We start from the raw sequence: 26,870 nt of genomic DNA, 5'->3' as shown, positions 1-26,870 counted from the left end.
TAAGTTATGTTTTACAAGTTTTCATCACTTAATACAGTGTAGCATTAGCCTTCCATTAAGCTGACTTACTGCATCATTAGCTCAGAGGGAACCTGGAAGGAAGTTAAAGGCCTGGTTTTACCAAGAAACTGTACCAGAAAGATACAAAAAGTTAACACAGGCTGAAAACCTACCGTGAGTGTCTCTTCTGTACTTCTTTTTCTTTGTAGTGGAGCGACTGGAAATTCAAGAAGGGATTTTACCGTCTTCCTTTTGGCTTTTTCCATTTGAATATTAGTAAAATAGTTGACAGCAGCAAACTCAATAAGAGCAGAGAACACAAAGGCAAAGCAGACTGCTATGAACCAGTCCATGGCAGTAGCATAGGATACTTTTGGCAGTGAATGTCTTGCACTGATGCTCAGTGTCGTCATTGTCAACACTGTAGTTATTCCTTCAAAGAAATAAAGCAAACGCATTGCTGAATATGAGTAAAACAAAGTGAGAAAAGGCAAGCAGCTTCAAACGCTTTTAAATCACTCAGAAATCTCTCTGTTGCTTATGAAGAGTTCATTAGATTTAAGTCATGGCAATAATCACATATCTATAAGCAGCTATGCATACAAAACAGTTAACCAGATTTTTAAAGGAGGCATGGAAAGCCGTGACTTCAGCAGATTATCTACAGTTCAAATGAAGAAAACGTGGAAGCCTTCATTTTGCATCCTTTTTGTGTCAAGTTTGGTAGAATTTCTTAAAACAACTTGTTTTAAGAGATAAAATAACTTATTTTATAAACATCTGAACATAATTTATGTTGTTAAATCATGTCTGTGCTCCTCAGACTGCAACAAAACTATGATTTTTCCTGTAATGGGTTCAGAATGCCACCTATTAGTCTGTGTCTGTTCCTCTGATCTCATTTATAATCTAGGTGCCATTAAGTCATGCCAAATTATTTTGGTGCTAAGGAAAATTAGAATATTATGTTAGTAACTCTGTTAATTAAGAAACTATCACCTTATTTTTTAAACCCTTCTGTTACTACTCAACCAATGAAATTTAATTAGAATTTAATCTTCCAAAAAGAACAACTTTTTAATTAAAGTATACAGGCATGAACACTGAACTCAAAATATGCCCACTTCATGGGAATACTTCAAGTGCAAATACATGCTGTATAAAACCAAGGTATGGGGTGGGATTTTTTTTCCTTTTTCATCCAAATTATCCCATATCATGCAAACGTAATACCAAGAATATAGTGAACACTGCATAAGTCCTACCATGATAATGGCAAGAATGACTGACTACAAATGGAGATGTCTTTACTCTAATGAAAAGACTACTGTATCCAATTTTAATTCAAGATGAAATGCATATGCTCAGAAGAATTAAAAATAATTAAGAGCATGGTTTCCAACAGTATCTTCATATGCCGTATTCCTTAAGCAGTGGCATTGCATATGGGTAATCTAATATGAAAAAGTTTCACTTAGCCACTGCCATACAGAGAGCTGGACACAAAAAAAAACCCAGTCCTTCCTACTGAAGAATTAAAAAAAAAAAAAAGGAAAAAGTAATAGCCAGTTTGTGAAAGCACAAAGAATATCTCAGAGCAAACTCAGAGGGATAAAAACACAGATGCAAGCTCACAAAACCTTCTTCAGTGGGAAGGTGTTGAAAAACACATCACTAAAAATATTTAAGTCTGAGTTAAAAAAAAATAAAAAATGGAAAGTTGTTTTTTTTTTTTTTCTGGAAGAGACCCATTCCTGATTAGCCCTATCCTTACTCCTCCTACCTTTGTCCACTAAGCAAACAGCTTGTCTGAATTGTTTAAAGTCATTTGTTTAATAGATGTAATAAGATGAAGTGACTTGAATGCACAACCATTCCCCAAATAGAAGGAGAAGCAGGCAGGCCATAACAGTATCACAGTTTATTGCCATAGTCTTTATCAGTCAATGATTAAATCATTCTTCTGGGAGACCTACAGTTGCCACTGCAATTGCTCTTTAATATGTGCCACAGGGTTTTACAGGGTAGGAAATCAGACTCTGGTAAAAAAAATACTATATATACACATGAACTGCAAATGTGCAGAGCTAAATACTTGCAAGCTTCTGCAGTATCCGATGGAAAGATCTTTTTCTGGATAGCCTCTTCTCACAGTTCCACTAGAAAGCTGGTACTATAGCAGGTGTTCTGGCTTCACTCCTATCTCTTGCCTATCTTTTCTTCTAAGAAAACCTTTAGAAAACAAGGTCCCTGTTGGAATTTATCAGAAAACTTGAAAGATACTTTTTAGCCATACTTTAAGCCATTTGCTTTCAAAGGCATTTTAGAGAACTATCTGTAACTTAGTGGATGTCCAAACATTATTAATAGTATTTGTTTTCAGTGTGACATATGGATATAAGGATACATATTACATCTATTGCTCTATAATTTGTACATTTTCAATTATCACATTTTGTCTGTAAATACAGATGCTACCTTTCCAGTTCACTGTAATACTCCCTTCAAAAAAAGTTCCATTATTCAACATCCCTGCAAAGGCATGTGAAGTGATATACTACTTTGCCTACTGTAATGCTTGAGTTCTGAGCTAGTATGGTTCTTATTAGGTTTGCAGGTTATTTCTCCTATAACTAATCATTAACCTTGTTAATTTGTGATACTGAGCAGTGCTCTGACTCCACTTATGTTGTTTGAGCTGGCTGTCACGTAGAAACATTAATTCCCATCACTCCTGCCAGTATCTATCTATCTATAGAAAGGCTTTTTGTAGAACATTCTCTTCCTGATTAGTTCTGCTTTAGACTACAGTACATTATAAAGTCAAGACATTGCTCTATAAAGACTCCTTTTAAAATGTTTTTATCCTACTTCATTGTTAGGAATTGTACTTCCATTTAATGTCTTCTGCTTTGTCTTCCATCGAAGCTTTTTTGTTTTCATTTTCAGAGTCACTGTACCATCTCATTCAAGCTGTATTTTGATGAAGGCAATTTTAATATCTTGCTATCATTTTGCTTTTTGAATTCATTTTCATAATGGCAATGGCAGAAAGGAGAGAAAAGCATTAAACACGAAATTACACAAACAGGATCTAAGCCTTACTGATAGCAAGCTTTCATTAACGACACAGATATAAGAAGACAGATACCTCTCGCACACTCCCAATCAAATTGTTTTAAAATAAGCAATTACACTACTGTCCACTGAAGGATAAAATTGTTCTGGATGTGGACTAAGGACTTGACCGTATTACTCAGGTCTTCCCAGTTTTCTGGGATTCTACCCAAGCAGGTAGAATCCCCTGAGATATACAGCCATTTGCCACGGGCAACCATGACACCCCTCAGGTTATATATTCCAAGTTTCTCTTCAAATTCCAAGGATTCACAGAGCAACATCCTTCACACATTGACAGCAAAAATTTCTCTGAATTTATATGATTCCCTTGTTTCTGCACTAGTATGGAGGCAGTATACCCCAATGCACTAAAAAGGCCTATTCCAGTGAAAGTCAATAAAGCAGTACAAGAAAAAAGAAAAAAAGAAATAATTACCAAACACAGTTCTAGCTGGAACAGATTCCTTATTTATCCAAAATGAAACTTGAGAAAGGATCACGGTCATAATACATGGGATATAGGTTTGAATCATAAAATAACCCATTTTCCGTCTGAGGTGGAAGTAAACTGTCATAACAACATATTCACCTAGAAAAAATACGTAAGTAAAAGAAAATATTTTTCTGACTGTGCCGAAAATTTGTGTTCAGAATAACTGTTTCAGATTATCAACTAGTATTGTTTAAGGCGATGATATTCATACCACTTAACATGTACACAAAGATATGTTCCTTAAAGTCAAGAATGAAAGTTTTAAACAAATATCCTGGAAGTAGTAGATCCAGTGGCATTCAGAAGCTGATATCCAAAATACTATAAATGTACAGCTAATATTGGATTACATTTTATAGTATTAGCATGATTTTAAAAATTCTCTTAGCAGCTGTGCATGAAAAGAGCCCAAAGACACAGGCTACCTACCCACCATAGTATCCCTAACATTGTGGTACCTATCCACCAAATAAACAACAAGGATACACATTAAATGTTATGGAAGCATCTCAGCTTTTTACTAGTTTTATATGTCAGCACCACTATGATAATGAAACAAATGCAAAAATCACTGATAAGAATTAAAAATACTGTAACTTCATCTAAAATGTTAACATTCGTATTAAACAAAAAAATAATTGCTGATTCACCATAAACTGAACAAACTGTCTAAATAAAGCACTACAGAATGAGCATCTGGGGAACAGTAAGGAAATTCTGTTGTTAACTCATAATAATCAATATGCTGAGAAGTAAACTGCTAGTGTATTGCAAAATGCTGTTTTATCTTTGAGAAAAACATCCATAGAGCAATACATCAAATAAATTTGTTTTATCTGCTTCATGTTGACCATCTTACAACAGCCAAACTTGCTGATGTTTAGGAAATTATTCCAAATTTTAAAAACATTTTGGGAATATGCTTGTTTATCACCATACTGCTCATCAGTGATACTTCGCTCATTTCAGATGCCTGTAGTTGCCATTTGCTTTACTTCTCACAGCACAAATCAGCAGAAGTATCTATTGTGACTAATGCATTTGTGCCTATCCTTATCTGACTAGAGGGTTTTTATGGCTTTAATAACCCATTCTGTATGCTGTACTTCTATCTCGAGCTGTTTGCACCACCAAACAAAGGAAATCTTTTGCACATAATGTGGATACAGTACTGAGAAATTACTTCCTCACCCAGGCATCCTCTTGACTCTTCAAACTGCATTTTAAGCAGTGATTAAATGCTTATTTTGTCTCTTGGAGTAATGATCTCATTCTAGCTTTCTGAAAGACCATCGCAATCTACTGTAATGAATCTGCAAATGTAGATCTGAAGGACAGAAACCTAATTCAGATTTATGTCCTCAGCCCTTCATCTATATCCTATGACATTCAGTAAAACACCTTACAAGAAGGAAAGAAAGAGACTTTGGGCAATGTTACAGGGTTAGTTTTACCTCAAGTTGATTTTTACTGATGAGATTCCTACCTGTAATAGATTTAATGGTTTCAGTGGATACCGTATGCCCAAGAAGGTCATACTGAACTAAACTGGAAGACTCCTCAGGAACTTCCACTGACTTCTCAGGTCCTTTTGTCCAGGTATAAATCATTTCACTCTTTGGATAAGCATCTACAACACAGCATCAGTTTGTGTAAATAGGAAACTTCTTCTCATACCTTACGAAAAGCCCAATCCAAACCTACTGAAACAGTAAGACTCTCACAAACAACTTTAGAAGATACCCTTCATATTAAGTTAGCCCCAAAAGCTACCCTCAGAGGAGAATAAATATGGTAAATAAAGTCATATGTCAAGTGTCACACACAAATTCACTGTGAATGTGAAGTCTAAACATGAGTTCTTTCTGGATTAGCCCTTATCGGGTATGTAAAGTTTATCATTAAATTACTTCGAAATTTTTATCATTAAAATATACTCATTTATAAATAGAATATGTATAAGGAGGATACATTTTGGAGACTAGGTGCACATTTCTTTACGGAAAAGAATGATTATACTAAATAGTATAATATATTATATACTAAAAAATACAGTATACTAAAAACTTCAATATTTTAAACTTGTGTTTAAAATATTTGTCAGAACCGGAGGTCAGTAAAAAATAAAATCACAATAGCCCAAAAATAAGCACACCCAAAGAAACATTTTACATTTAATACAAAAGACGTAACTTAGGGCTAGCATTCAATCCGTACACAGCCCAAACTCCTGTTACAATTAAATTAAATCAGTCTTGCATTTGAAATGGCTACATCTTTTTTCAAGTTTCACTGAGGAAAATGTCAGGTTAGTGTCAAGCACAATTTCTGCTGGCTGGTGATTCTGCCTGAAGAAATATGCCTGTGGAGAAGCCCCCACTACTGAAGCTACTGTATAGAATAGCTGATACCAAGCCAGATCTGGCAGTGCTTGGTCTTCAGTCTCACCATAAAAGGGATGAAAACCTCATCAGAGCAGTGTATTTAAAGCCCCCTTTTGGTTGACTACCCAGCTGTGTAAGCTAAATTTATGCTAAGGAAATACTATAAGGAGCTTCCAGCCATTTCTAACCTCACCACTCTGGGGTCAAAGAAAACAGACTAATATCTCGGCACTGACCATGTTGGAGTGTAAAGCAGAGGTCCGTGACTGAGGAGGCTTAGAAGAGTGACCAGATAGTTAATGGCCAGATAGTTAATGTAGTGCACTAACCATCCCCAGGCAGTCTCAGAGGTCTCTGCTGTGAATTCAGATTAGGGAATCATAACTACCTTGGTTGTTAAGCAGTATGTCCCAAAATGTTCCTGCTAGTCAAAGTCTGGAGATTGTCCAAAAATCTTTGTCTGTCTTCAAAGCAGAAAAGGAAAGTTACCTGCACTAAGATTCTTCTCACCAATCTAAAAATTATCTAGTCTAAACTTGCCATGCAGAATCCTGTTACAGGCCAGGAGTAAAGATCAAATCTCTGCACATAACCTACATATCTACCATAGGATGTCAGTGCGCCTCCACTAACTGCAGAGAAAACCAAATAACCTCCTTCCCTAGGTGCCTTTCACCTGGCTGTTGTAAGTTGAGATGGATCCACCCTCATTTTCTTCTCCAAAAATCTCACACTTCACTGAATATCTCCCTAAGAACCAAGAACAACTAGGTATTTCAAGCAGCTATGTAGCCAGAATAGTGGGGTAGTAGCTGAATCACTGCCCAGTTTTCAATCCTCTGCCTGGGTTTAATTTTTGAGGCCCTAAATAAAATTCCCAAGGAAGTTAACAGGAGTTTTGTCTGCATAAGGATTGTGTATCAATATTCAGAAAGTTTAGTAATTGCTCAAAATCTATTTCTACTATTTAAATTCTGTAGTTACAAGAAATTTCATAATTGCAACTTACAACTCCCAAATTTGAGAGGACAAGCATGACCATCCATGGGAAAATCCACTAATCTCATGGGACACTCTGCACTTATTGTAAGCCTATAATGGAACAAATTAAATAGTCTCTGGTTGCCATTTTGTCTAGGCAGCATAACTTTTGCATACAATAATTGTAAGAAGCCAAACAAACAGATGAAATACCTCATGGTGTACAGGATGGTGCCATTTCTCATTATTCTGAAGAGTTTATTTGGGGCTGTCATATTATGTGCAACAGACTTTTTCCCATTCCTGAAGAAAGTGTCAGGAGTCCACACCTTCGAAACCATCAAATTGTTAAGTCTTAAAATTTCAATAGGGCCATCATATTTTAATCTTTTGTCTACCCATGTCTGACGGAAGAAGACATCCATTGTATATTCCTGTATTAAATTTGCAGAAAAACAAAGATCACATTTGCTTGTGTTTCCTGTAAATAAAGAAATCCCTCAGAAGCAAAGAAATCAGTAGTAAAGAAAATGCTAAGTCCACCATACAAACATATTTACACCAATTAAAGTGTGCTATGCACTCCTTAATAGCTTAATTTTCCACATTAGTCATATCAATAAATTGTTACACATATTTAATCACTAGGGAATAATTAATTAGGTTGCAGGAAGAGGGCAACTAAATTTGTAGTCAAGCATGTAACCAGAAACAAAATGATGTCTGACAATAAGTGTCAATAAATTCTTAAAAGAAAAGGCATCCGTGGATTTTCTGCTGCTGGCTAAATTAAAAATATCATGACAAACAATTACTTCCATTTTAAATTTAGGAAAGAAAATTTATTTCAACTCATGGAAAGTAAGCTTTTAACTGAGGAAAGCTAAATATTTCCTTTGCCGTGCTCCCAAAACATGGATAATAAATCATATATACTCTTACATATATATACATTGGTTTTAACTACATAAGTATCCCAGTAAATTCCTCAGAAAAGCTTCAAAGAAAACATGCAAACAACAACTACAGAACTGCAGACACAGGCACATCATGGGAAATCATATGTGAATGAATGGACAAAGGAATGCATTTCTCACCTTGGGAAGCTAAAGTATGTCACAAAAAAAAAAGTCATCATGTGGCATAGAAAAACCTTTAACTCCTTTCTAACTTACAGCTGTGATTTTGTTGTTAAGCCAATGTCTTCCGACTTCATTTGAAAATGTTCTGTATGACGTTACCTTTGAAACTACTTGTATGACCATATCTGTTCTCACCATCAAGGAGGAATGTCTACTAATGTAGTGCATCTCAGAATTATGTCTGTCTTCCATGGCTGCACCCCCCACTTTGGTTTACACTTCATCTATGAAAAGTCTTATCTAGTGTCATTTCTTGCTGGTGTAACTCATAAGGAGCAGTTTCTGTTATTAGCTTCTACGTGACAAATTTTGTAATATAAGATTTAAACTGTTTTCATTACACTGGGTACCAAAGTAACCCATCTCTAAAAAGACATTCTGATCATCCCCTGTACCAAGACTGCCACTCTTCACTGTTTCAACAAGTTTCATGAGTGCAGCCACATTCAGATCACATTGGGTCACTAATGGATACATTAACGAAATTACTCTATGATTCTATGATTCCAAAACCAGTTCCTGGATCCCTGACTAGCCTCGGCTGTAAACTTTCCTTTTGTCACTTTCTTACCTACCTTCAGTCCATGTTCTCAGTCCTGCCTTCTTCAATATAACTAATAATTTCCCATGCAGCACCATGTCAAATACTTCAATAAAACCTGAGATGCTGTGCAGCCCCCATTTTAGATTTGAGGCACACATTACTGGATTTCCCTGGGACCAGATTCTTGTACCCCTTGTCACACTGAACAGTATCATACTGTACATGACAACCACTGAAGAAGTAAGATGCATTTCAACATGAGCCTGCTGTCATGAATGTAGCCCTTGGAAAAAAAAATCTCTTCCTATCACATATCTTTCTACATGATAGCACCAAACCAGGTGCACCACAAAGTGCATGACAGTACTGTATGGCAAGAAAGTTACTGCCCCAAAACTGCCTTTCCCTTAAAGAAGTTCTGTTCAGCAGATATGGCTATGTTACTTCCATGGGATTTCTTGGATATTCATAGAAACTACTGTATGATTTAAGGTTATATCACTGGATTATAGAAGCTGATGAGCATTCTGCTGGATTTGACCTCGAATGCAGATGCTATTCAGGCACAAAAAACAGTACATGCAAATGTAACATTTCTGTGACTATTTCATGCATGTCACTTTGATGTTTAATTTCTGCAGACATTTATGAAAACTCTTATCAGTCAAACATTTGCTGAAAGTGATGCTAAAAGAGGCACAAGGTCAACAAAGAGTATTCATCTGAAATGAAAACATCAACAAGTATTTGTGAAATGATGTCATTATTATTCCCCTAAGAATAACACAAGCTTCAGAAAGGAAAAGCAATTTCAAAGATATTACACATTTTCCCCACAGCAGACTGACTTAGATGCTCCCCATAAGGCCTGATTCTGTCTACACCAGTCTGTTTTAAATCCTATGATCTGAATTCCTTAAGCCAACCAAAACTCAGTGAAAGTGTGACCAGAATCAGGCCTGATGTATCTAATTATAACCTGTAAATTAAGCTGTTACTAATCTTGCCTACTTTGCATGATTGACAGAACAGTACAGATGAAGCATCCCCCCCTTAGTGCAGTTAATGGTTTCTCAGAACCAGGAAATGGCATTTTAATCCCAGAAATACATACCATTTCTACATCAGAAACAGGTCCAAAACTGGTGACATATATATCTGTTTTGACTTCAGTAACAGGACCTAATGTATGAAAAGGAAGTGAGCAAGAAAATTTGAATTTTGCAGGTCAACAATTCCCATAAAGGATCCTGATGTGTGAACAGTTACTGCTTTGAGGGTTCTGTGGACAAGCAAGAGCAAAATGCAAACACAAGTCATTTCGGATAAGTCTCTAATAACAAGCACTGCTCAATTACCTTTACCACATGAGTAAATCAAAAGCAGAATTTCCATGCAAATCCCCATCCAGAAAACCAATGTTGACTCAACGGATAAGAAAACAGATGCCAAAGAATTAAAAGGCTCACTGAAAACACCACACTAATTAACAACAAGCACTTAATTCAGGAAATCCAGATTCTCAAAGGCATTTATTACTAACGTTTGGTCCTACTGGTAATAATGGGACTACACATATTAGCATGCCATGCACCGGGCAATTCAGTAATGCAGGATCAAGAATGGCACCCATATACTGAGATGTCCTTAAGAGCTTTAGTATTAACAATATAAATAAAAATTTGATATCTAAGCTTTTTTGAGGGTCTGAACCTAGGTGCACATGCTATTACAAAGCCTGTCATGAAAGAACTGGTGATAACCTCAGACACTGTTAAAAAAGAGTGCTCTGAGCAGTGGCCTTGCACTTTCACAGCTGGATATAGCATAGAAACCATCAGAGAAAGCAGATTCATTTTAACGTATCATTTTGTTTACTACAGGACAAAACACCCTGAAATTTCAGATGGACGTTCACTCTACAGTCCCCCTTAAGCCAAAGAACACATGCACTAACTAATTTCACTGGAATTTAGGTCTGTTCCCAATGTAAAAGGCTAGAAAGCTTCTAATCGTTACCAGTTATTATGATAACTCTGCAATCAAAGCATTAGCTAATGGTTTAGTTCAGATAATTAACTCACATCACAAACATATCTGTTTGGGGAAAAAAAAAAACACGTGATATACAAATTCATAACCACAGTTTCTAAACCCCTACAGCTCAAATTTCTACAGAGAATAATTGGCTTGAGTCTCCTAATTCAGGCATTATCATAGTATTTGCAATCTAAAAATGAAAGAATGACTTAAGACCATTAGTAGCTGTTTCTAAGAAAGAAAAAACAATATGAAAATAAAATACAGTTGACAGATGTCACCAAATCAAATGGTAAAAGAGAAAAAGAAATAAGCAACTGGAAAACAGGGAACCCATGCTTCTTGCACCTAGAACAAGTGTTAAACTGTGAAAAAAAAAAAAAAAGTAAAATAAAGCCATGTAAAATTATTTCAGTAAAAAGTTTGCAAGTTTCATAGAGAAGAACAGCTATGAATTTTTAAGCTAAATGTCAAAAACCAACTTTGCTGGAAGTTAACGGCTTCACAGAAAGACATTTTTATGAGATAAAATCTGAAGGAAATTCACCCACAAGAGTTGATGGCTCAATGGTACCTGGAAAGTCGAACAGCTTGGCATGACTGTCTTGAAGAGGTTTTAAGAAGAAACTCCCAAGTTCCAGATAACACACTTTCATACTGTGCTGTTTGTTTTGCAATGGGTTGCTCTCTAAACATGTCAAACAGAAGCTGTGCTCCTTCTACAAATAATGAAGTGGTCATTAGGTCAGGGAAATCCATGAGTGTTTAGACCACTCATTTTACTGATAACATAGTCCAGTGACATCTCCTGAATATAATTATTTCTGGAGAGCAGAAGAGCTCCAAGAGATTGGAAAAACTCATACTAGAGCAGTCGAGATACCAAAAGTGAAGACATTCTTCTGTATCATTAGAAAATAGGCAAGAAAAGGCCAATCATACTTGTACATAGAGACAGAAAAGATCCAATCATATTTGACCTCCCATAATCACAAGACTGTAATTTATCTAGGGTTGGTTTAAATATATAAATATTGATTTCATAAATATTTCAAGTTCAGATGAAATAAAAATTCTAGAAAAATGAAAAAGTCATTTTCCCATGTAGCTGTAATAAGAAAATGCAGGAATATTGTACTCAGTTCCTGAATCCCTTTCAGAAACTGCTTTATTTGTTAGTTCTAAGAAACTAAATATGAATATTCCTCAAACCTTTAACTGCCTTCCTCTGGCAATATCTTATTTTCTTTAGCTCAGAGAACACTGTGATTTTATAATCATATCAAATTGAGCAATGGGACAGATCTTTCCCACAGGCATGAGCTGCCTCTCCTCAGGCATTAATTTCTTTTGTTTTATTAAATGATTACAGCTTCATGAGTAATAAACGTTCAGAGGCTTTTTGCAAGTTCATTTTTTGGAGTTTCCCAGAAAGAAGGGGAGAGCTAAGATCAAGAAGTTATTTTCCAAACCAGCAAGTCAATAACTTAAATCTATCACAAAGCCTTTAGCAGGAGCACAAGACTAAAACTATGCTTGAGTTAATTCTTCAGTTAACTGCTATTCTGCTCTCAAACCTTTAGTTATTAGTAGGTCCTGTGAGAAAGAAGGAAGCAGGAATTCTCAGACAATAATGAAGCCAAAAAATAAGGTTTTAAAGTTTACTTTTGTTGCTTGCCTGACATGATGGCAGTACAATGACAAAGCTAATGTTAAAATCACAATTTAGGCCACTAGAAAATGGCAGATGAATGAGGATCTAGAAATATTTTGGGCATCATAACAGTTATTCATCTAGTACTGACATGCAAATCCTCACTTTGCATCCAAAACCTTGGTCAAACAGTAAAATGGTAGAAGTGATGACAGCAGCAAGGGACAGTGAAGCCTATTATCTCCCTAATTCTTTTTCTTCAACTGCAGCCCAGTTGTGCTCCACATCTTCCACCTGCATTGTCAGTTCATCACTGTTAAGGCCAAATCTTGTATTTTCTAGCACATCCCAGTACTTAATGCCAACCCAGGAGTACCTATGGCAACACCAAAACCTATCCCTTATCTTCTTGTTCTAGAAGAAAACATAACTCCAGTTGGTAACAATAGCAGGGGTACAAATAGTGAGTCATACTTCTTATTCTTTATCCTTTTTTTAAGTGTTATTAATTGTGGGAATTCCTGTCAACGAGGAGGTGATCTGCAGTCACCTAACCTACTTTTACTGGTGATTTAAGCAGCCCTCCAAAAGGAATGTGTTGCACCACTTAATCAACCCAGGCTCTGCAAGCAGAAGATCCTATTAGAATCCTTAACACTCTATTACTGGCAATAAAATGCAGTGAGTTGTAAGAAGGCCAATTAACTTTAAATATGACCATTTGGGCTTATCCTTCAATGGATGTTCAGAAAGTACCTATCAACCATAAATCTTCAGGAATGCTGAACAACTATTTATAACATGCTGGTGTGTATTTTTATGTCAATGAAATAGGAGGAGAGTCCTACACACTGCAGTGGGAACAGTTAAGTCTGAATCACTGCTTGCAAGATAATACACTTTAAAGAAGATCGGGCAGGATTAAAAGCAACCCCTGCAAAAAGCCAGAATAGTTCAGTGTTAGAGATGTTACATGTGGGCTGAAGAAGCGATGCCAGGCCCTAACCCTGTGAAGAGGTACCTAAGACAGCTCTCCCATGCATTTTATGCCACATAATGGGTTGAACTGCGGCACAGCTCCCAGTGAAAGACTTTGGGCTCCATTATCCCTGCGTCTCCATAGGCAACTGTCACTGCAGAAATCTCCACTGTATGTAAACAGTCAAATCCTGCACAGGCTTCCTCTATATTGCATATTTTGCCATCAAGAGTCACACAACCAATCAGGCACATTAGCAAACAAGCCTATACAAAGCTTTCAACACACGAAGTACAATTTAAATGCTAAGTGCAGTTATTTCTGCTATTATGAGATCAGTCCCAGGATACATAAACTACACAAAATTACATTACATCAGTTCTTACAGCTACATCTAACAACAACAACAACAAAAAAAAAAGTATTTGCTATAGATTTATTTTTTAAATATAACTACATGAGACAGATTTGGTGTTTCCTATTTCCAAATTCTTGTTGCCTGGACAGGATTAATCTCTTCTTTTTTTTTTTTTTTTTTTTTATAATTTTTTTTTCTTTCACTTAAAAAAAAAAAGCCATCATACGCAGTGTGTTCTCATTTCATTCTATCAGAAAGAACAGCTGAGGACACATACTATATGTAAGATTTCTGTTAAGAAGCCAGAACAACTAGATAGGGCATTTTAAAAAACTTAATTCAAACACATGGAATTCAAACATGTGGGCTACATTCTCTACCAAAAGACAAACACAGCAGCACAAAATAGCCTTTTTCTCTACATATGTTCATCCATCAGCATGTATGAACCCTGAAAATAAAAACCATACTTAGAGAAATGAGATTACTGTTCCTTTGCCTGTTCATCATCAATAATCTCTGCTAAGACAGCCAACAAGCTTGATACTGGTGCCAGTTTTCATGATGTGGACACCTGTCTACTAAGAATTGGACTAAGAATATCAAGAAGTTTTATATAGGTCACTGCACAACAGACAGATGGTAATGACTTCAAGCATTACTAACCTGGGCCAAATTCAAATCAGCCAACTACAGGTATCTAACACCATATCCTGTTAAGCCTGAGTCATCTACCCTCACCAGCTGAGGAAGACTGGACAACTGCCTGAAAAAAAGAAACAATCAGCTTCACTTTACAATGCTCACTTCAAGTCCATTTGTAATCTAAAAAAAAAAAAACCAAAATAAATTACAATATCCATTATGCTGGGCAATGGAACCTTGAAGGTCCACATGTATTGCTAATAAGAGCATAGAGTCACATAGATATTTTTATTTTCTCTAAAAACAGAAAATTGCCTTTGCTCTCCAAATTTATTCTGTGTTTATTTTTTGACTAAAGTCACTCCTCCTGCAGTAACAGGAAATGAAACTCTTCAGAAATGCTGTTCATCAGCTGAACGTCACACAGCCCAGAAGGGGCAGAGAACTCCTCTCCTTCCCTTCTTAGGGGAGACAATGGGCAACATATCCAATTCTACCAAGTACTCAGCTGCACTTTCACAAGATTATGAGAAAGAATATGAAAAGAGAAAGAAAAGAAGGAGGAAAATGAATTAACAGTCCTGTTCCTTCTAACTCACAAGCCAGTGTACGTGGCAATTTCAAAACAGAAAGCCATGGAGCTATCCCATTTCACTAACTGATAGTGAGACTTGCAGCTCATATCAGACTCTAGCTCACACAAATAAACAGAACCCAAGAGGACAGAGAATGCCAGCTTTCACCAACTGATGGACAACCACACAAGCAGTAAAATGCTGTGGGTGATACTGTCTGCTTCTTCAGAGCTGTCAGCGGGTTTTGCAGTCAACCTAAGAGTATTGGGCAGGAGGGCAGTCACACACCACCTTCTTTTTTTGGTCTGTCCATACAACTGGCTATTAAAAGCAAGATGCCAGAGATGAGATGTTCTCTAAAAGGCACAGTTCACTGAAATTAGCAGATACACAGCAGCACACAACGATGCTGCCCTCACCAGCTTCAGTCCCCCCATTCCTTCTTACTTCCCTTAGCGCAGGTTGAAGTGTAATGAGTTACTGTATCATGAGAGTTTCAAAGACACCATTACATTTTTTCAAACGACAAAGCTGTACAGGTTTGAATCACATCTCACAGGCCCTTCTTTATGTCAAGAGCTAGCTGCTCAGGTAAAGTCTGAAACTATGCAAGTGTTTAAAATGGCAAATCAGACCCAGGCCCTTTCACTTCAAGTAAATAATGCTAATTTTTATAAGTCTCTGGACTTCTACCACCAATTTGACACTAATCATCAGTAGAAAGGTAAAAATTTTTCAGAGAAAATCCAGGCTTTTGCAACTACCCATAGTTTTCCTTTGCATCATACTCAAAATTTTTAAAGCAGATGAAAACTGGAGCCAGGGTATAACTAGAAATGCTTTTACTTCAGAGTTTTATAGCTGAATCAAAACAGCACTGCAGTAGCACTCTTGAAGTTTTCCAGCAGGTAATGCTTTTAGTTAATTACTGAATCATTTAGGTTGGGAAAAAAACTTCCAAGATCATCCAGTCCAATTGTAAACCACTCTAAATCACACTACAAGTGGCTTCTGTAAACACCCCATTCTTATAAAGTGGTTTAGACCAGTAAACTGACATGCATTACAAATTGCATTCTGAAAGCCAGGATAAAGATATAATGGGGCATACAAGTGCAGGAAATGGAACTGATTTCATTTCCACCACACTAATTTTCAAACATCTTACATTATTACTTTATTCATTAGTCCCTAAATTCCTTCCCTCTACTGAAATTCAAAACTCTTGTGCATTTAAAGTCTTCCTGTCAGCAGCGAAGTTGGTTGTTTGGGGCTTTTTTTCTTCTTTCTTTCCTACAGGAAAATGCCTGTTCTGCTTCATTTCATCAAATTTCTAGGTGAAATCTCTTTGTTTCTCTCTTGCTTCTTTAGATTCTCTCTCCACCTGCCCAAACTTAAGTGGTCTTTAATAACCTGTTTCCTAAATCCTTCCGGATTTGTTTGTAAGACTATCAAAGCTCACAGTGCTTACTAAGTGTCAGCAAGTTCTCAGGTTTTCTTAAGTCCATAAAGTGAGTTTGTAATGCAAGGTGTCAATCCAAGGACACAGAGAACTCCATTCTTCTATTAACCCTCAATATATGCCATGCTTCTGCACGAAAAGTACTAAGACAAGCTTCTGCTGAGGTTCAAAACCCTCCCGAGAGGCCATTTCCATATTTGTAAGCATGCTCAGGTGATTCAACTTCTCTTCAGTAACTACCCAAAATGGTGCCAATTCACGATTGCATGGTGAATTTGGATTCAGTTGTAGGAAATCTCCAAAATCTTCCAAAGTCTTCTACTTCACTCTGCATGCAAAAAACCTTCATGAATTATTATTTGTAGAAACTCTGTAAGATGCCAGCAAAATTCAGAATTTGGCTACTTCCCCAAGTCTGATTTTAAACATCATTTGCGCCAGAATTGGAAATGTTTTCATTAATTTGAAGTTTAAAATCAGCATCAGTCAGACCTCTATGCAGCCTTTTGTTCTTAAAATAAAACCTTCGTTTCATTTCGAGCCACGTGAAAACTAGATGGTGAATCAGCCTCAAGAATAAAACAAAAATAAATATTCTGCTGTTCATCAGAAAGTGATGCAGTTTTAACATTATCAAAACACACTACACTTTCCACTTTTAAATATTCCCATCTCCTCTGATATTTTGTTTCCTATACTGTAAACTACTGAGTGACCCACTTCTAAGATATAAGTCCCATTTGTCATGAAGATTTATCAGGAAAAAAAACGGGAAAACTCGATTTGGATAGTGCATATTTTGATTACCAATCCATAGTCATTACTCTTGAGTTATGCCAAAAAATCAAATCTGACCAATTGCAGAAATGTCTTTCTTTGGTTGATTTTGGTTTGCTTTCTTTAAAAGTTGTTCTTGACAAATCAGGTGAAGGTAACTTTTGTGGTAAAGAGTTAGCGAGGCAAGCATCATTTTCAAAAACAAAGCATTTTTGCCCCACGTTTTACTTAGCAGTTATAAACTCAAAGATGAGTGGAAGAAGCCAGAAAAAACAAAATATCAATTTTGTGAGATATTCACCCAGAATTGTTTTTCCCAGGCTGAAATCTGATTTTTTTTTTTCCGTTCCTCTACCATTTACTTCAATATTCTCGTTATGAAAGTTCAAGGAGATATAATGAACTTTTTCTCCTTGTTAGCATTTTGCTGAAAGCCTGCAATACTTCTTGTGAAAAAGATCTTCTCTTGCAAAATATCCTGCAAAGAACAACTGTATTAAAATAAAAATCAACATAAACTGTAAATCATATTACATATTTAGTAGTTGTTTAATTTTGGAAATCTGATAATGCTCATAAAGCATCTTTGCTAGATGACTAATTAGTTGGCATTCAACCTAAAATAATGCCAAACATAGCACATCTCTTGTACGCTTGCAGAAGTGTCTGTAACCTCTTCACAGAGACTAAATTGCAAAAGGCTACCAGTTCCCAATGATTCCTCTGGGTGCTAATAAATTTAGCTTGCTTCTCACTTAAAGTGTTAGCTAACTTCTAGAAGGCCTCATTCTATACACTCAAAATAATAAAGAAGGTGATCACCAGTGTCAGGTGTTGTCCTTTAACAATCACGATCATGCATGCGAGAACTGTATATGGCATGGGGGAACGTGTTGGCACACATGACAGTGTAGATGGATCACGTGTATGAAGAAGGTACTTCCAGAGGAGGAAGAAAGTATATAGCAGCATAAACCTACACAAGGATCTCATTCAGTCCTGCATAGGAAGCAGTCTATAAAACTATAAGACACTTCATGCATCATAAGAAGGGCTGTAGCATTTGTTTAAATCTTAAAAAACAAACCAAAAAAAAAACAACCCAAAACTAAAACAAAAAAAAAAAAAAAAAAACAACCTCCCCCCCTAAAACCCACTTTTATTTCTGCATGTTTAATATCTCCATTACAGATTAGAAAATAAACTTTTATTTTGTCTAAATCTTAATGACTTTTAGTTTCAAGTCTCTACACAGCAACATCAAACCCAATAAAGAACTTCAAGTCTGGCTGCTTCTTCAGCAGCACAAAACTGCATCTTTACAGCCTGGGGCATGAAAGGGGCTCAACACACCCCCCCGCCCCGCATGCAGAGCATAGCTGAAGGCAAACTCAAGACTCCTAATACAGCAATCAGGTTTACTACTTCTAAATCAAAGAATCCGAGCAACTGCGGTAAAGATCGGTGTGTTCAGGCACCTGACCTCGGTTTTTTCCTAACTAGTGGAACAGAACCCATCAAAGACCTGACCTTTTAGGCTGATAAAAGTACATTTGTTTCTACTAGGACCCTGCCGGTGGCATTCAGGGATCAAAACTGCCAAGAACCAGAAGAACTGGGATGTTAGACAGGTCCCTCCATCTCCGTCAAGCCAACGCGCACCGGCTCCAGGGCTTTCCTATCCCCCAGCGCAGCAACCGTAGCCGCCCGAGCCCGGGCTGTGGGCAGCACAGCGGAGTGGGGGCTGAGGCCGGGACCGCCCCTGCGCGGCCCCCACAGCCGGGGCTGCTCAGCCTCCCCCCGCGCCTTCGGGGCCAGGAGCTGTCTCGCTGCCGGCCCTTCCCTGCCCGCAGGCTGCGAAAAGGGGAACGGGACAGGGGAGGCGACACACACGATTTCGGTCGGCAATGGATCGGTACGAGTGGCGAGTGCTGCACCCCCCCGACCCTGCCAGGCGCAACCCGCCCCTCCGCCGGCACCGCACCGCCACCGTACCCCCGAATCCCGGTCGCAGCCGGTTGTCATAGCCATCCAGGAGGCTGTTCAGGATGCTGGTGAAATTCTCCGGCCACAATTTCTCCTCTTTTTTGATCTGCCCTGGCGGCCCGGTGAGACTGCGAGGCAAAGAGGGAGCGGGTGAACGGAGCAGTCGGGACCCCAGTATCGGCCGCCCCGGGCCCCCCGCCGCTGCCCGGGGTACTCACCACGTCGCCAGGCACAGGTAGTGCAGGAAGGCGATGGAGAGACCCGAGGACATGGCGATGGCTGGCTCCTTGGCAGAAACCATCTTTGCATGCCATACTTCACGCCTGGGCACGTTAAACGCCTTGTCCGGGGCGGGGAAGGGGACGCGGGGGCCCGGTGGGGGTGGGCGGTGGCAGCCCCCGGCGGCCCTACATGCGCGGCGCCCCGGTTGCCAGGCGCCCGGCACGGGCGGAGGAGAGGCGCGTTTCCCCGCTCCGTTAACTCTCTCGGGGCAACAGGCGCCCGTGCCCGCCGCACCCCCCGGCTCGGCTCCGCTCCGCCCCGCCTGTGGACCAGCGCTCCGCCCCGTGGCGGAGGGCGCCCTCCGGGGCGCAAGACCCGCCCGTCCGGGGGCTGCTGGCGGCGCGGTGACCGCGAAGGACGCGTCTTCGTTTGCGCCCGTCATGTCTGCTCCCCGAGATGGGGGGATAGCACCAGGGAGGGGACGCGATTGATGCCCCAGCGAGAGGGGCTCGGGAGCAGGAGGGTCCCTGTGCTTCTCGGTGTGAGAGGAGCTGCGGGCAGAGGGAGGGGACAGGGAAAGAGAGAAGGAAGAGGAAAGGGAGAGGGAATGAAAAAGGGAAAGGGAGAAAAGGAAAAGGAGAGGGAAAGAACGGGGAGAAGAGAGGGGAAGAAAAGGAAAGGGGAGGGAGAAGGGAGAGGAGAGGAAGAGGGAGAGAGAGAGGGAAAGGGAAAGAAGATAGGGAGAGGACAGGGAGAAGAGACGATAAAGAGAGGGAAGGAGAGGAGAGGGAAAGGGAGAGAAAAGGAAGAGGAGAGGGAGGGGGAATAAGAGGAGGAAGGAGAGAAGAGGAAAAGGATTTGAAGAGGGGAGAGGGAGCTCCCAACTTGAAGGTTAAAACACAGCGCACCCAAAATGGATGGGAATGAGTAGGTTATCCCAGGTTTCTAAAAGCTAAAATGCCAGAATAAGGGAATGGTTTCACATTATATATCTTCTTTTTTTTTTTTTTTTTTTTTCATTCCTATAATTAGGAAACAAGATTTGGTGACCCAAATAATTTCCATTATGCAAGGTCCAAGGGATTCTGCAACAGTTACAGAAGTGTTCCTAGTCTGTCACAGCTGTTGGGATGGTTGGGTGGAGCAGGGAAGAGAGGGAAAAAGGAGGAGAAGGGGGGGCATCCCATACGCTATAGGTATTAGCAGTAAACAACTTACTTTTCTGATTGAGAGTGCTGTAGGTACAATTGTTTAGGGTTGGAAATCAATGTGCACATCAGTTTTAACGAGGATGGTGAAGTTCATCGTGCGGGAACACATACAGCTGGTATTGTAATTGACTCCAAGAGTACAGTACTGTCAATGCTGACACAGAAAGGCTTTATTCATTACTTGCTACAGTATCTTCAAGCATGAAAATGCCTGATTATCTCCAAAACTACTGTACACTTGAAGTACTTCAGAGCTTGTTCCAGCTAGGGTGACCTTTGCTGATTCCTTTGAAAAACAGTCAAAGCTGTGCTTGAAATCCATTTAGCTTGCTGATGCTGTTTATCTTTCAAAAACTCTGTCTATGCAGTAAGTTCTGCATCCAATTTTAAAAGCCCTGTTAAGGCCTCTGCAGATTACTAGTCTGCTTCCTGAGGTTTTGACAGGATCCTCATCTCCCAGCTGCCTTACTAGAATGATAAATGCTCTGCTAAAACCTCATGGAGCAGGCAGTCTGTCTAAGGACAGCATCCACAGTCCATGCACTACTTGCAAGCCTGCACAATGCAGATGGTAGGACATCACACCAAGGTCACTTCAGCTTTTGTGATAAGGCTCTGTGAGCAACCTCTTTAACTCCACACACAGGTGAAAACCAGCATGCCAGCGAGACACTACTGCCCTGGCTCCATTAGCAGTCTGATCAGGAGCGAAAGCAGGATGGATCAGCGGCTCTTCAGGAGTCTAATTTCACCACATCAGATAAGTTTGCCTGGGTTAATCAGCCACTTTTGATCTTCTATAACATGATGTAATTTGTTTTTCTGGACCAGTCTTCTGCTATAGCATGGACTATGCCAATGCAATACTGTCCTCCAGTTCTAAGAGTCCTTCTGTCCCTTTCAAGAAAAAGAGTAATGCCTCATTGCAGAACATTGAAAATACTTCTAAGTGAGGTTATCTGATCTAGGGATACCTCAGAAAAATTTTGCTGGCAGAAGCGAAACTCACATAACTAAAGCACGGGGAATAAATGGCAAGTGAGAACTGGGAAGAATCCTGCTGGCTACTCACAGACACAGAGCAAACCGTGGCTCTATAGAACTGCCACTTCTGACAGCTGCTGTGGAAGAAAGCCAACAGCACTCTGGCAGAGCCAGAGACACCTTTCGGTGTAGGTTGTTTTGTTACCTTCTGCATATGTATAGAAACCTGCACAAAATGAAATAGAAAAGTTGGGGGTGTTCAGCAGTAATGATCTCCCCACATGCATGTCGTGTGTTATTACTTGAGCTCCTCTCAAATCCATGCCTGGAGTCAAAAGGAACATGGATGTCATAGACCCATTAGCTCTGCTACAGGTAGAAATCAGATAAACTCACTCAGCCCCCTTCCAGCAATTTTAGGAACTGAGCTGGTGCTTGAATGATTCCTGGATTCTTTAGAAGAATATTATTGATACCTCTTGTCTCTTCAGTGCAGGTACATCAGTAAAGGTAACATCAGGTTACCTAAGAAGATGCTTGTATTGTTTTTTACGAGAAAAGGTAGACATAGTGCCCCTCTGTCACACCCTCCCTGACTTTGTATTGGTGTAGGGTCCAGGTTCCATCTGTGTGCATTTACTCCCTGCAAGTGCTAAAACTAAGTGAGAAATCACTTTTTCTAACTCTAGAAAATGAATTTAAACACTTCTCAAATTTGTCAATGGTTAATATCTCCCTTAGATCCAGACTATCAAGAACTCTGTAAGATTAATACCAAAACCAGAGATTATCATCCTGAAAAGCTGTGTCATTTGTATATTGCTCAAACTTTTACAAAACTAAGATTGAAGGAAGCATAAACCAGTTCAAAAAAGCAGTTACCAGTCCTGAAAGCCAGGTATATCACCTCTACTTGTTTATACATTCTGACGTGTGCATTGCCCTGGCTAATTTCAACATTTTTTGGAATTACATTTTAAGAGATATTCTGCTTCTTTTGTAATGTATTCATAGCATGGACATATACAGAAACTCCCAGGGTGCTTCTGTGTCACCAGCAGATACATGCTGACTATAAATATACCGCTTCATTGGCCTTTGATCACTTCAAAGAATTTCTGGGTTATAACATATCTCTAAAAGAGCCTGATGACTCTAAGAAGGATTTAGTGGTCACAGGCTGGATTGATGGTCCCTAAAAATGTTTGCTGAATTCAGCAGTTTCTCAGCTTCTCCAGCTTTTACCACCAATTCTTTCAAGATTTCTCTGAAGAAATCTCACCCATCGTGAACTATTGTAAGATGGGGACTATTTTTGCCCAGCTCCATATGCTCAGAAAACACTTGAATACCTTAAATAGATTTTCTAATTTATTTTTTTTTTTATTGCCCCTATGCTGGTGTATCCTCCTAATGATTTTTGATGAAGCAGACATTCTGGCCGTGCCTCAAAAGCAGTTTTATCCAAAGCTATGGATTTTCAAGGATAGCTCAATCATTTTTTATTTATCACAACACACAAAGAAGCAGAATTTTTTTCATCATTCTTCCCATTTCCACTTTACCTTCAGATTAAGGCAAAAGAAGGAAGTTGGTACCTTTCTTGTGGAAGGCATTATCTAACTTTTCCAGGTTTTTTTTGTAAACTATAGGGTCCACCAACATTACAGTTTATATGGGTAAATTACATGTTACATCCTTTTCCCCAGCACATTTCATTATTCAGCTGATTTTCACCCAAGTTACTCCTAGCACCAAATTCATGAAGTTAGCCAAGTGTAGATGGAAAAGACTAGGAAAATCTTTAATGCCCAATTATATATTGCATAGTTAAAGGCCTCTAACACTTAGAAAAGGGAAGATAAAACTGGGGTCACTGCCAAGCATCTAATAATGTTTCTTTATGTGACTAGCTAAGTCGTCGATTTCTTGGACTCTTTACGGTTTCTGCCCATATGAACAGAATTTCCTGGAGTCCTGATTAGATGGCTTGTCTTCACATATATCCTTTTTAAAGGTCAGGGGTTGAATATTCATTCTTTGGAAAATGTATACCTCAATCCTATTTTGGGTAGATGACCAAGAAAATATATGAATACCTTTTCTGAACAGCTAAATAGGTCTTTCATTCCCTTCCTTGCAGCCCCTCAAGGGTGCATGGGGTCTTTTGCTCCCTTCCTGCATCCACATGCAATAAAGAATGGTGGGAACCTATTAAAAACCACCACACCTGCCACTGGCTTTATCAAGACTTTGATCTGGAGCTCAGAAGAAGCCTGAACTACCTGTTCAGGGAAGAGCTGCATCAGTGAGGATGCCAGGATACTGTGGGCCTTGACTGAACCTCTAGCAATGTGCTTATGTTTAAGGAGCATAGATTTTGATCTACTGATTGCAGTCTCTCTGGGAGCAGTAAGATAAATGCTTAAGCTCTTTCTGACTCTTCTTCCAGTCCAGCTTTCCCCTCCCACTGTAGTTCCAGTAGTTTTCTTTCCAGCTTCTTATTTCAGTATCTGATTACAAAGTAGTTACCTCCAGGATGCAATTGCATTCACTGAAGCAAATATGTTACCAAACGCACTTCCTTCCTTCAAGAGCTTACAGACTAGATAGATAGACTAAGGACTGAATGCAAGAATAGTACTATTATTTCTGGTTTGCTGGGAACTCATGCAAAAAGCTGAAGTGGCAATACAACACCGTAACACCACATAAGAAATTTACAGCCCAACAGGAGTTTAATTCCAGGCTGCTGTTTCCCAGATCTACTCTCTAATCACCCCCTTAGCTGTCAGTTCAAAGCTCAGCATAAGCTCTGTGTAAAACTGAACCTAAAGCTGGCCCAGCTTTGCTTCACTTGCATGTCTGGAACTCCTACGAAACTGCAGGAACTGAAGCCGACATGCATTTATCTGTGTATTTTTTCCTCTGACATATGGTATTTACAAGACTGTCCTACAGTACCATGGTTATTTTAACACACATGTCATTGATTGCTTGAAATAAGACTAGAAAATCCTTTGAGTACCAAATATATATACATGCACACACATACATATTGCTATTACTGATTGCAATAGGATTCATGTGGATTCTTCTAGTGATTGACACATGGATGTTTAAGGAGGTAAACTGTGAGCTTCATATTTAAGGGGCCCTTGACACACTGCAACGGAAACATGTTTGTGGAAGCACTCACTGCAGAAACTGCCAGTCTGGGGCAAAAACTGTTTTTAGCAAGAAAGCCATAGAGAATTCGTATGTCTCCATGTTTCATTTCTCATCTAACTCTACCACTTCTCTAGTACACACACTCATATAATCAGGCACATCACTGACCCACGTCACACCTGCAGCAGGAGGCTTGTTGGGATGCAAGAGCCATCAGGGCAGATCACAGGCGCTTCCTTGGTAGCAGAGTGGGAAATAAAGCAGATCTCCTGATTTCTGTCTCTAAAATGGGCATCCCCAGGAAAATACTATAAAATCTCTTCATGCAGGGGGGAAATAGAGATTTTTTCTAGAAGCACTACAAGGCTATTTCTGTTTCATTGAGGTGAAGGACATGGAAGCTGGGGCTTTGAGGAGGAATCTGGGAAGCCAGTGACCTTGTACCCTGCCTTCCCCTATCAGGCTCCCAAGTTTAATGCAAAATGTATCAAAACCTTTGGCTGTCTTTGAGCAACAGTAGCAAACCACCTGCAGCTTTCAGAGGAGCCAGCAAGGTGGAGAGAAAGGCAGGGGGCTGAGGCAGGGGCAGTTTGTGGGGGCTGCTGTGGCTCAGAAGGAGGAGGGAGGAAGGCTGGGTGTTCCCATTTGTGGTCTCCCTCAGGTTCCTAATTTCAGGCACAGCCTCCTGCTCTGCCACCTCATTTGAAGACAGCTGCATCCCACTGCTGGCCCCTGCTCCCAGAGGGAACAAGAGAGCAGAAGTACCAACAAACTGCCTCCCTGGAAGGCTTCATGTTCCCGATCATTACATGTCTGTTAATCCCAGAAGTATAGGAGTCATGGGCAGATGCCTGCAGAATGAGTTAAATATGTCATGGGAGCCATAGGTCTGGCTCCCAAAGCACACTGAAGCCGTTGGTATCAGCTCCAGTGATTTTCTGCCTGCTTTCATGGTGCTTGGCTTGCCCAGGTCTTTCAAAGGCAGGAGGAACTTTATTTTTCTCTAAAAGAAGGAGAGTAAGAATTGGAAAGTCTATGGATTGTACAGCGGAGGAGGAAAATCCTGAACAATTGATTTTACAAGGTACTGCATACAGAACCCAATATCATGCAGGCAGCTAAGCAAAACTGAGAGTTCTGAATTTCATGACCCCTGTGGGTTTGACTGTTGATTCTCAAAAGTGTGGGGCTAGCAGTACTGAGGAGGCTTTGTTTACGCAGCTCTAACCTCATATTGCTGTGCTGGGGGGATTGGTGAGACATGCTCAGCACCACCTCTGCACTCACAGTGATGTTCAGTTAGGAAGAGACACTTGGCTTTGATCTGGTTCACTTCGCACCACTGCTCTCTTTGCTGGTGTCAAGCACACACATGAACAGAGAGACCTTCCTCACTACCTTGGGAGAGATATATCCTTTATATCATGACATTTAAGAAATACTAGGGCTCCAGAAGGAGCAAGGCATCCAGTTACCTAAAGGTGTTCTGCATCTACATTCTTACAAGGCATAGCTTGTATAGTTGTACACCAAATGTAGTCAAAAACCTTCTTTATAATGATAACATCTCTGTATTAAATATTAATATCAGCATTTATGTGTTATGTAGAAAATATTCCTTTTAAAACATTTCAGGATAAAACCAATCAGACTTATTTTATATGCAAATAGAGGTGCCAAGCAGACTTTTGCAGCAGCCCGGGGTCTGTAAACAGCTCAACAAATTGGCATTCAGATCTGTACTTGTACACTCTGGTTGTGTGTCTTTTGTGGAGTAAGTGTATAATCACAGTGGCAAATTTTGTCTTTACAAGCAGTCTGCTCTTCATTACCATCTGGTGGTTGTTGGATGGAGTGGCATTACATCTCAGAAAGCTACTGTGGGGAATTTTCGTATGGTCTACAGAGAGGAAAGGGTGCTGTAGCAGCAGCGGGCAGCACAAGGGGCTGGTTTTGTCTTACAGGCATTAATAAAGAAGCATCAGGCCCAGAAAACACTGACAATATGAGCAGGTGGAAAAAGAAAATAAAGAAGCATCTGATGGTACTTTAGCATTTCATCAAGTAATTTAAGGCATACCTAAATATCATTTGCAAGGAGCTGAGAACTGCTTGGAAGCATAGTGCCCTGTTCCGTCCCAC

At 39.5% G+C, this 26,870-nt stretch overlaps 1 protein-coding gene across 3 annotated transcripts in view; it reads right to left on the bottom strand.

Moving 5' to 3' along the window:
• Positions 1 to 19,603, bottom strand: part of LOC136007385 (gamma-aminobutyric acid receptor subunit alpha-4) — a 39,047-nt gene extending 19,444 nt beyond the window's left edge. For all 3 annotated transcript variants that reach the window (XM_065665278.1, XM_065665279.1, XM_065665280.1), the window contains exons 1-8: positions 19,359 to 19,603; positions 19,150 to 19,268; positions 9,779 to 9,846; positions 7,192 to 7,412; positions 7,007 to 7,089; positions 5,100 to 5,243; positions 3,557 to 3,709; positions 174 to 433 (exon numbers count right to left, since the gene is read on the bottom strand). In XM_065665278.1, the coding sequence (XP_065521350.1) occupies positions 174 to 433; positions 3,557 to 3,709; positions 5,100 to 5,243; positions 7,007 to 7,089; positions 7,192 to 7,412; positions 9,779 to 9,846; positions 19,150 to 19,268; positions 19,359 to 19,441 (1,131 nt within the window). In that variant the 5' untranslated portion in view covers positions 19,442 to 19,603. The remainder of the gene's footprint in view (positions 1 to 173; positions 434 to 3,556; positions 3,710 to 5,099; positions 5,244 to 7,006; positions 7,090 to 7,191; positions 7,413 to 9,778; positions 9,847 to 19,149; positions 19,269 to 19,358) is intronic.
• Between the last annotated feature and the right edge of the window lie 7,267 nt (positions 19,604 to 26,870).

This window comes from Lathamus discolor, chromosome 1 (genome assembly GCF_037157495.1).
Source record: "Lathamus discolor isolate bLatDis1 chromosome 1, bLatDis1.hap1, whole genome shotgun sequence".
In the NCBI taxonomy this organism is placed as follows: domain Eukaryota; kingdom Metazoa; phylum Chordata; class Aves; order Psittaciformes; family Psittacidae; genus Lathamus; species Lathamus discolor.
This window is presented reverse-complemented; position numbering and strand designations above follow the sequence as displayed.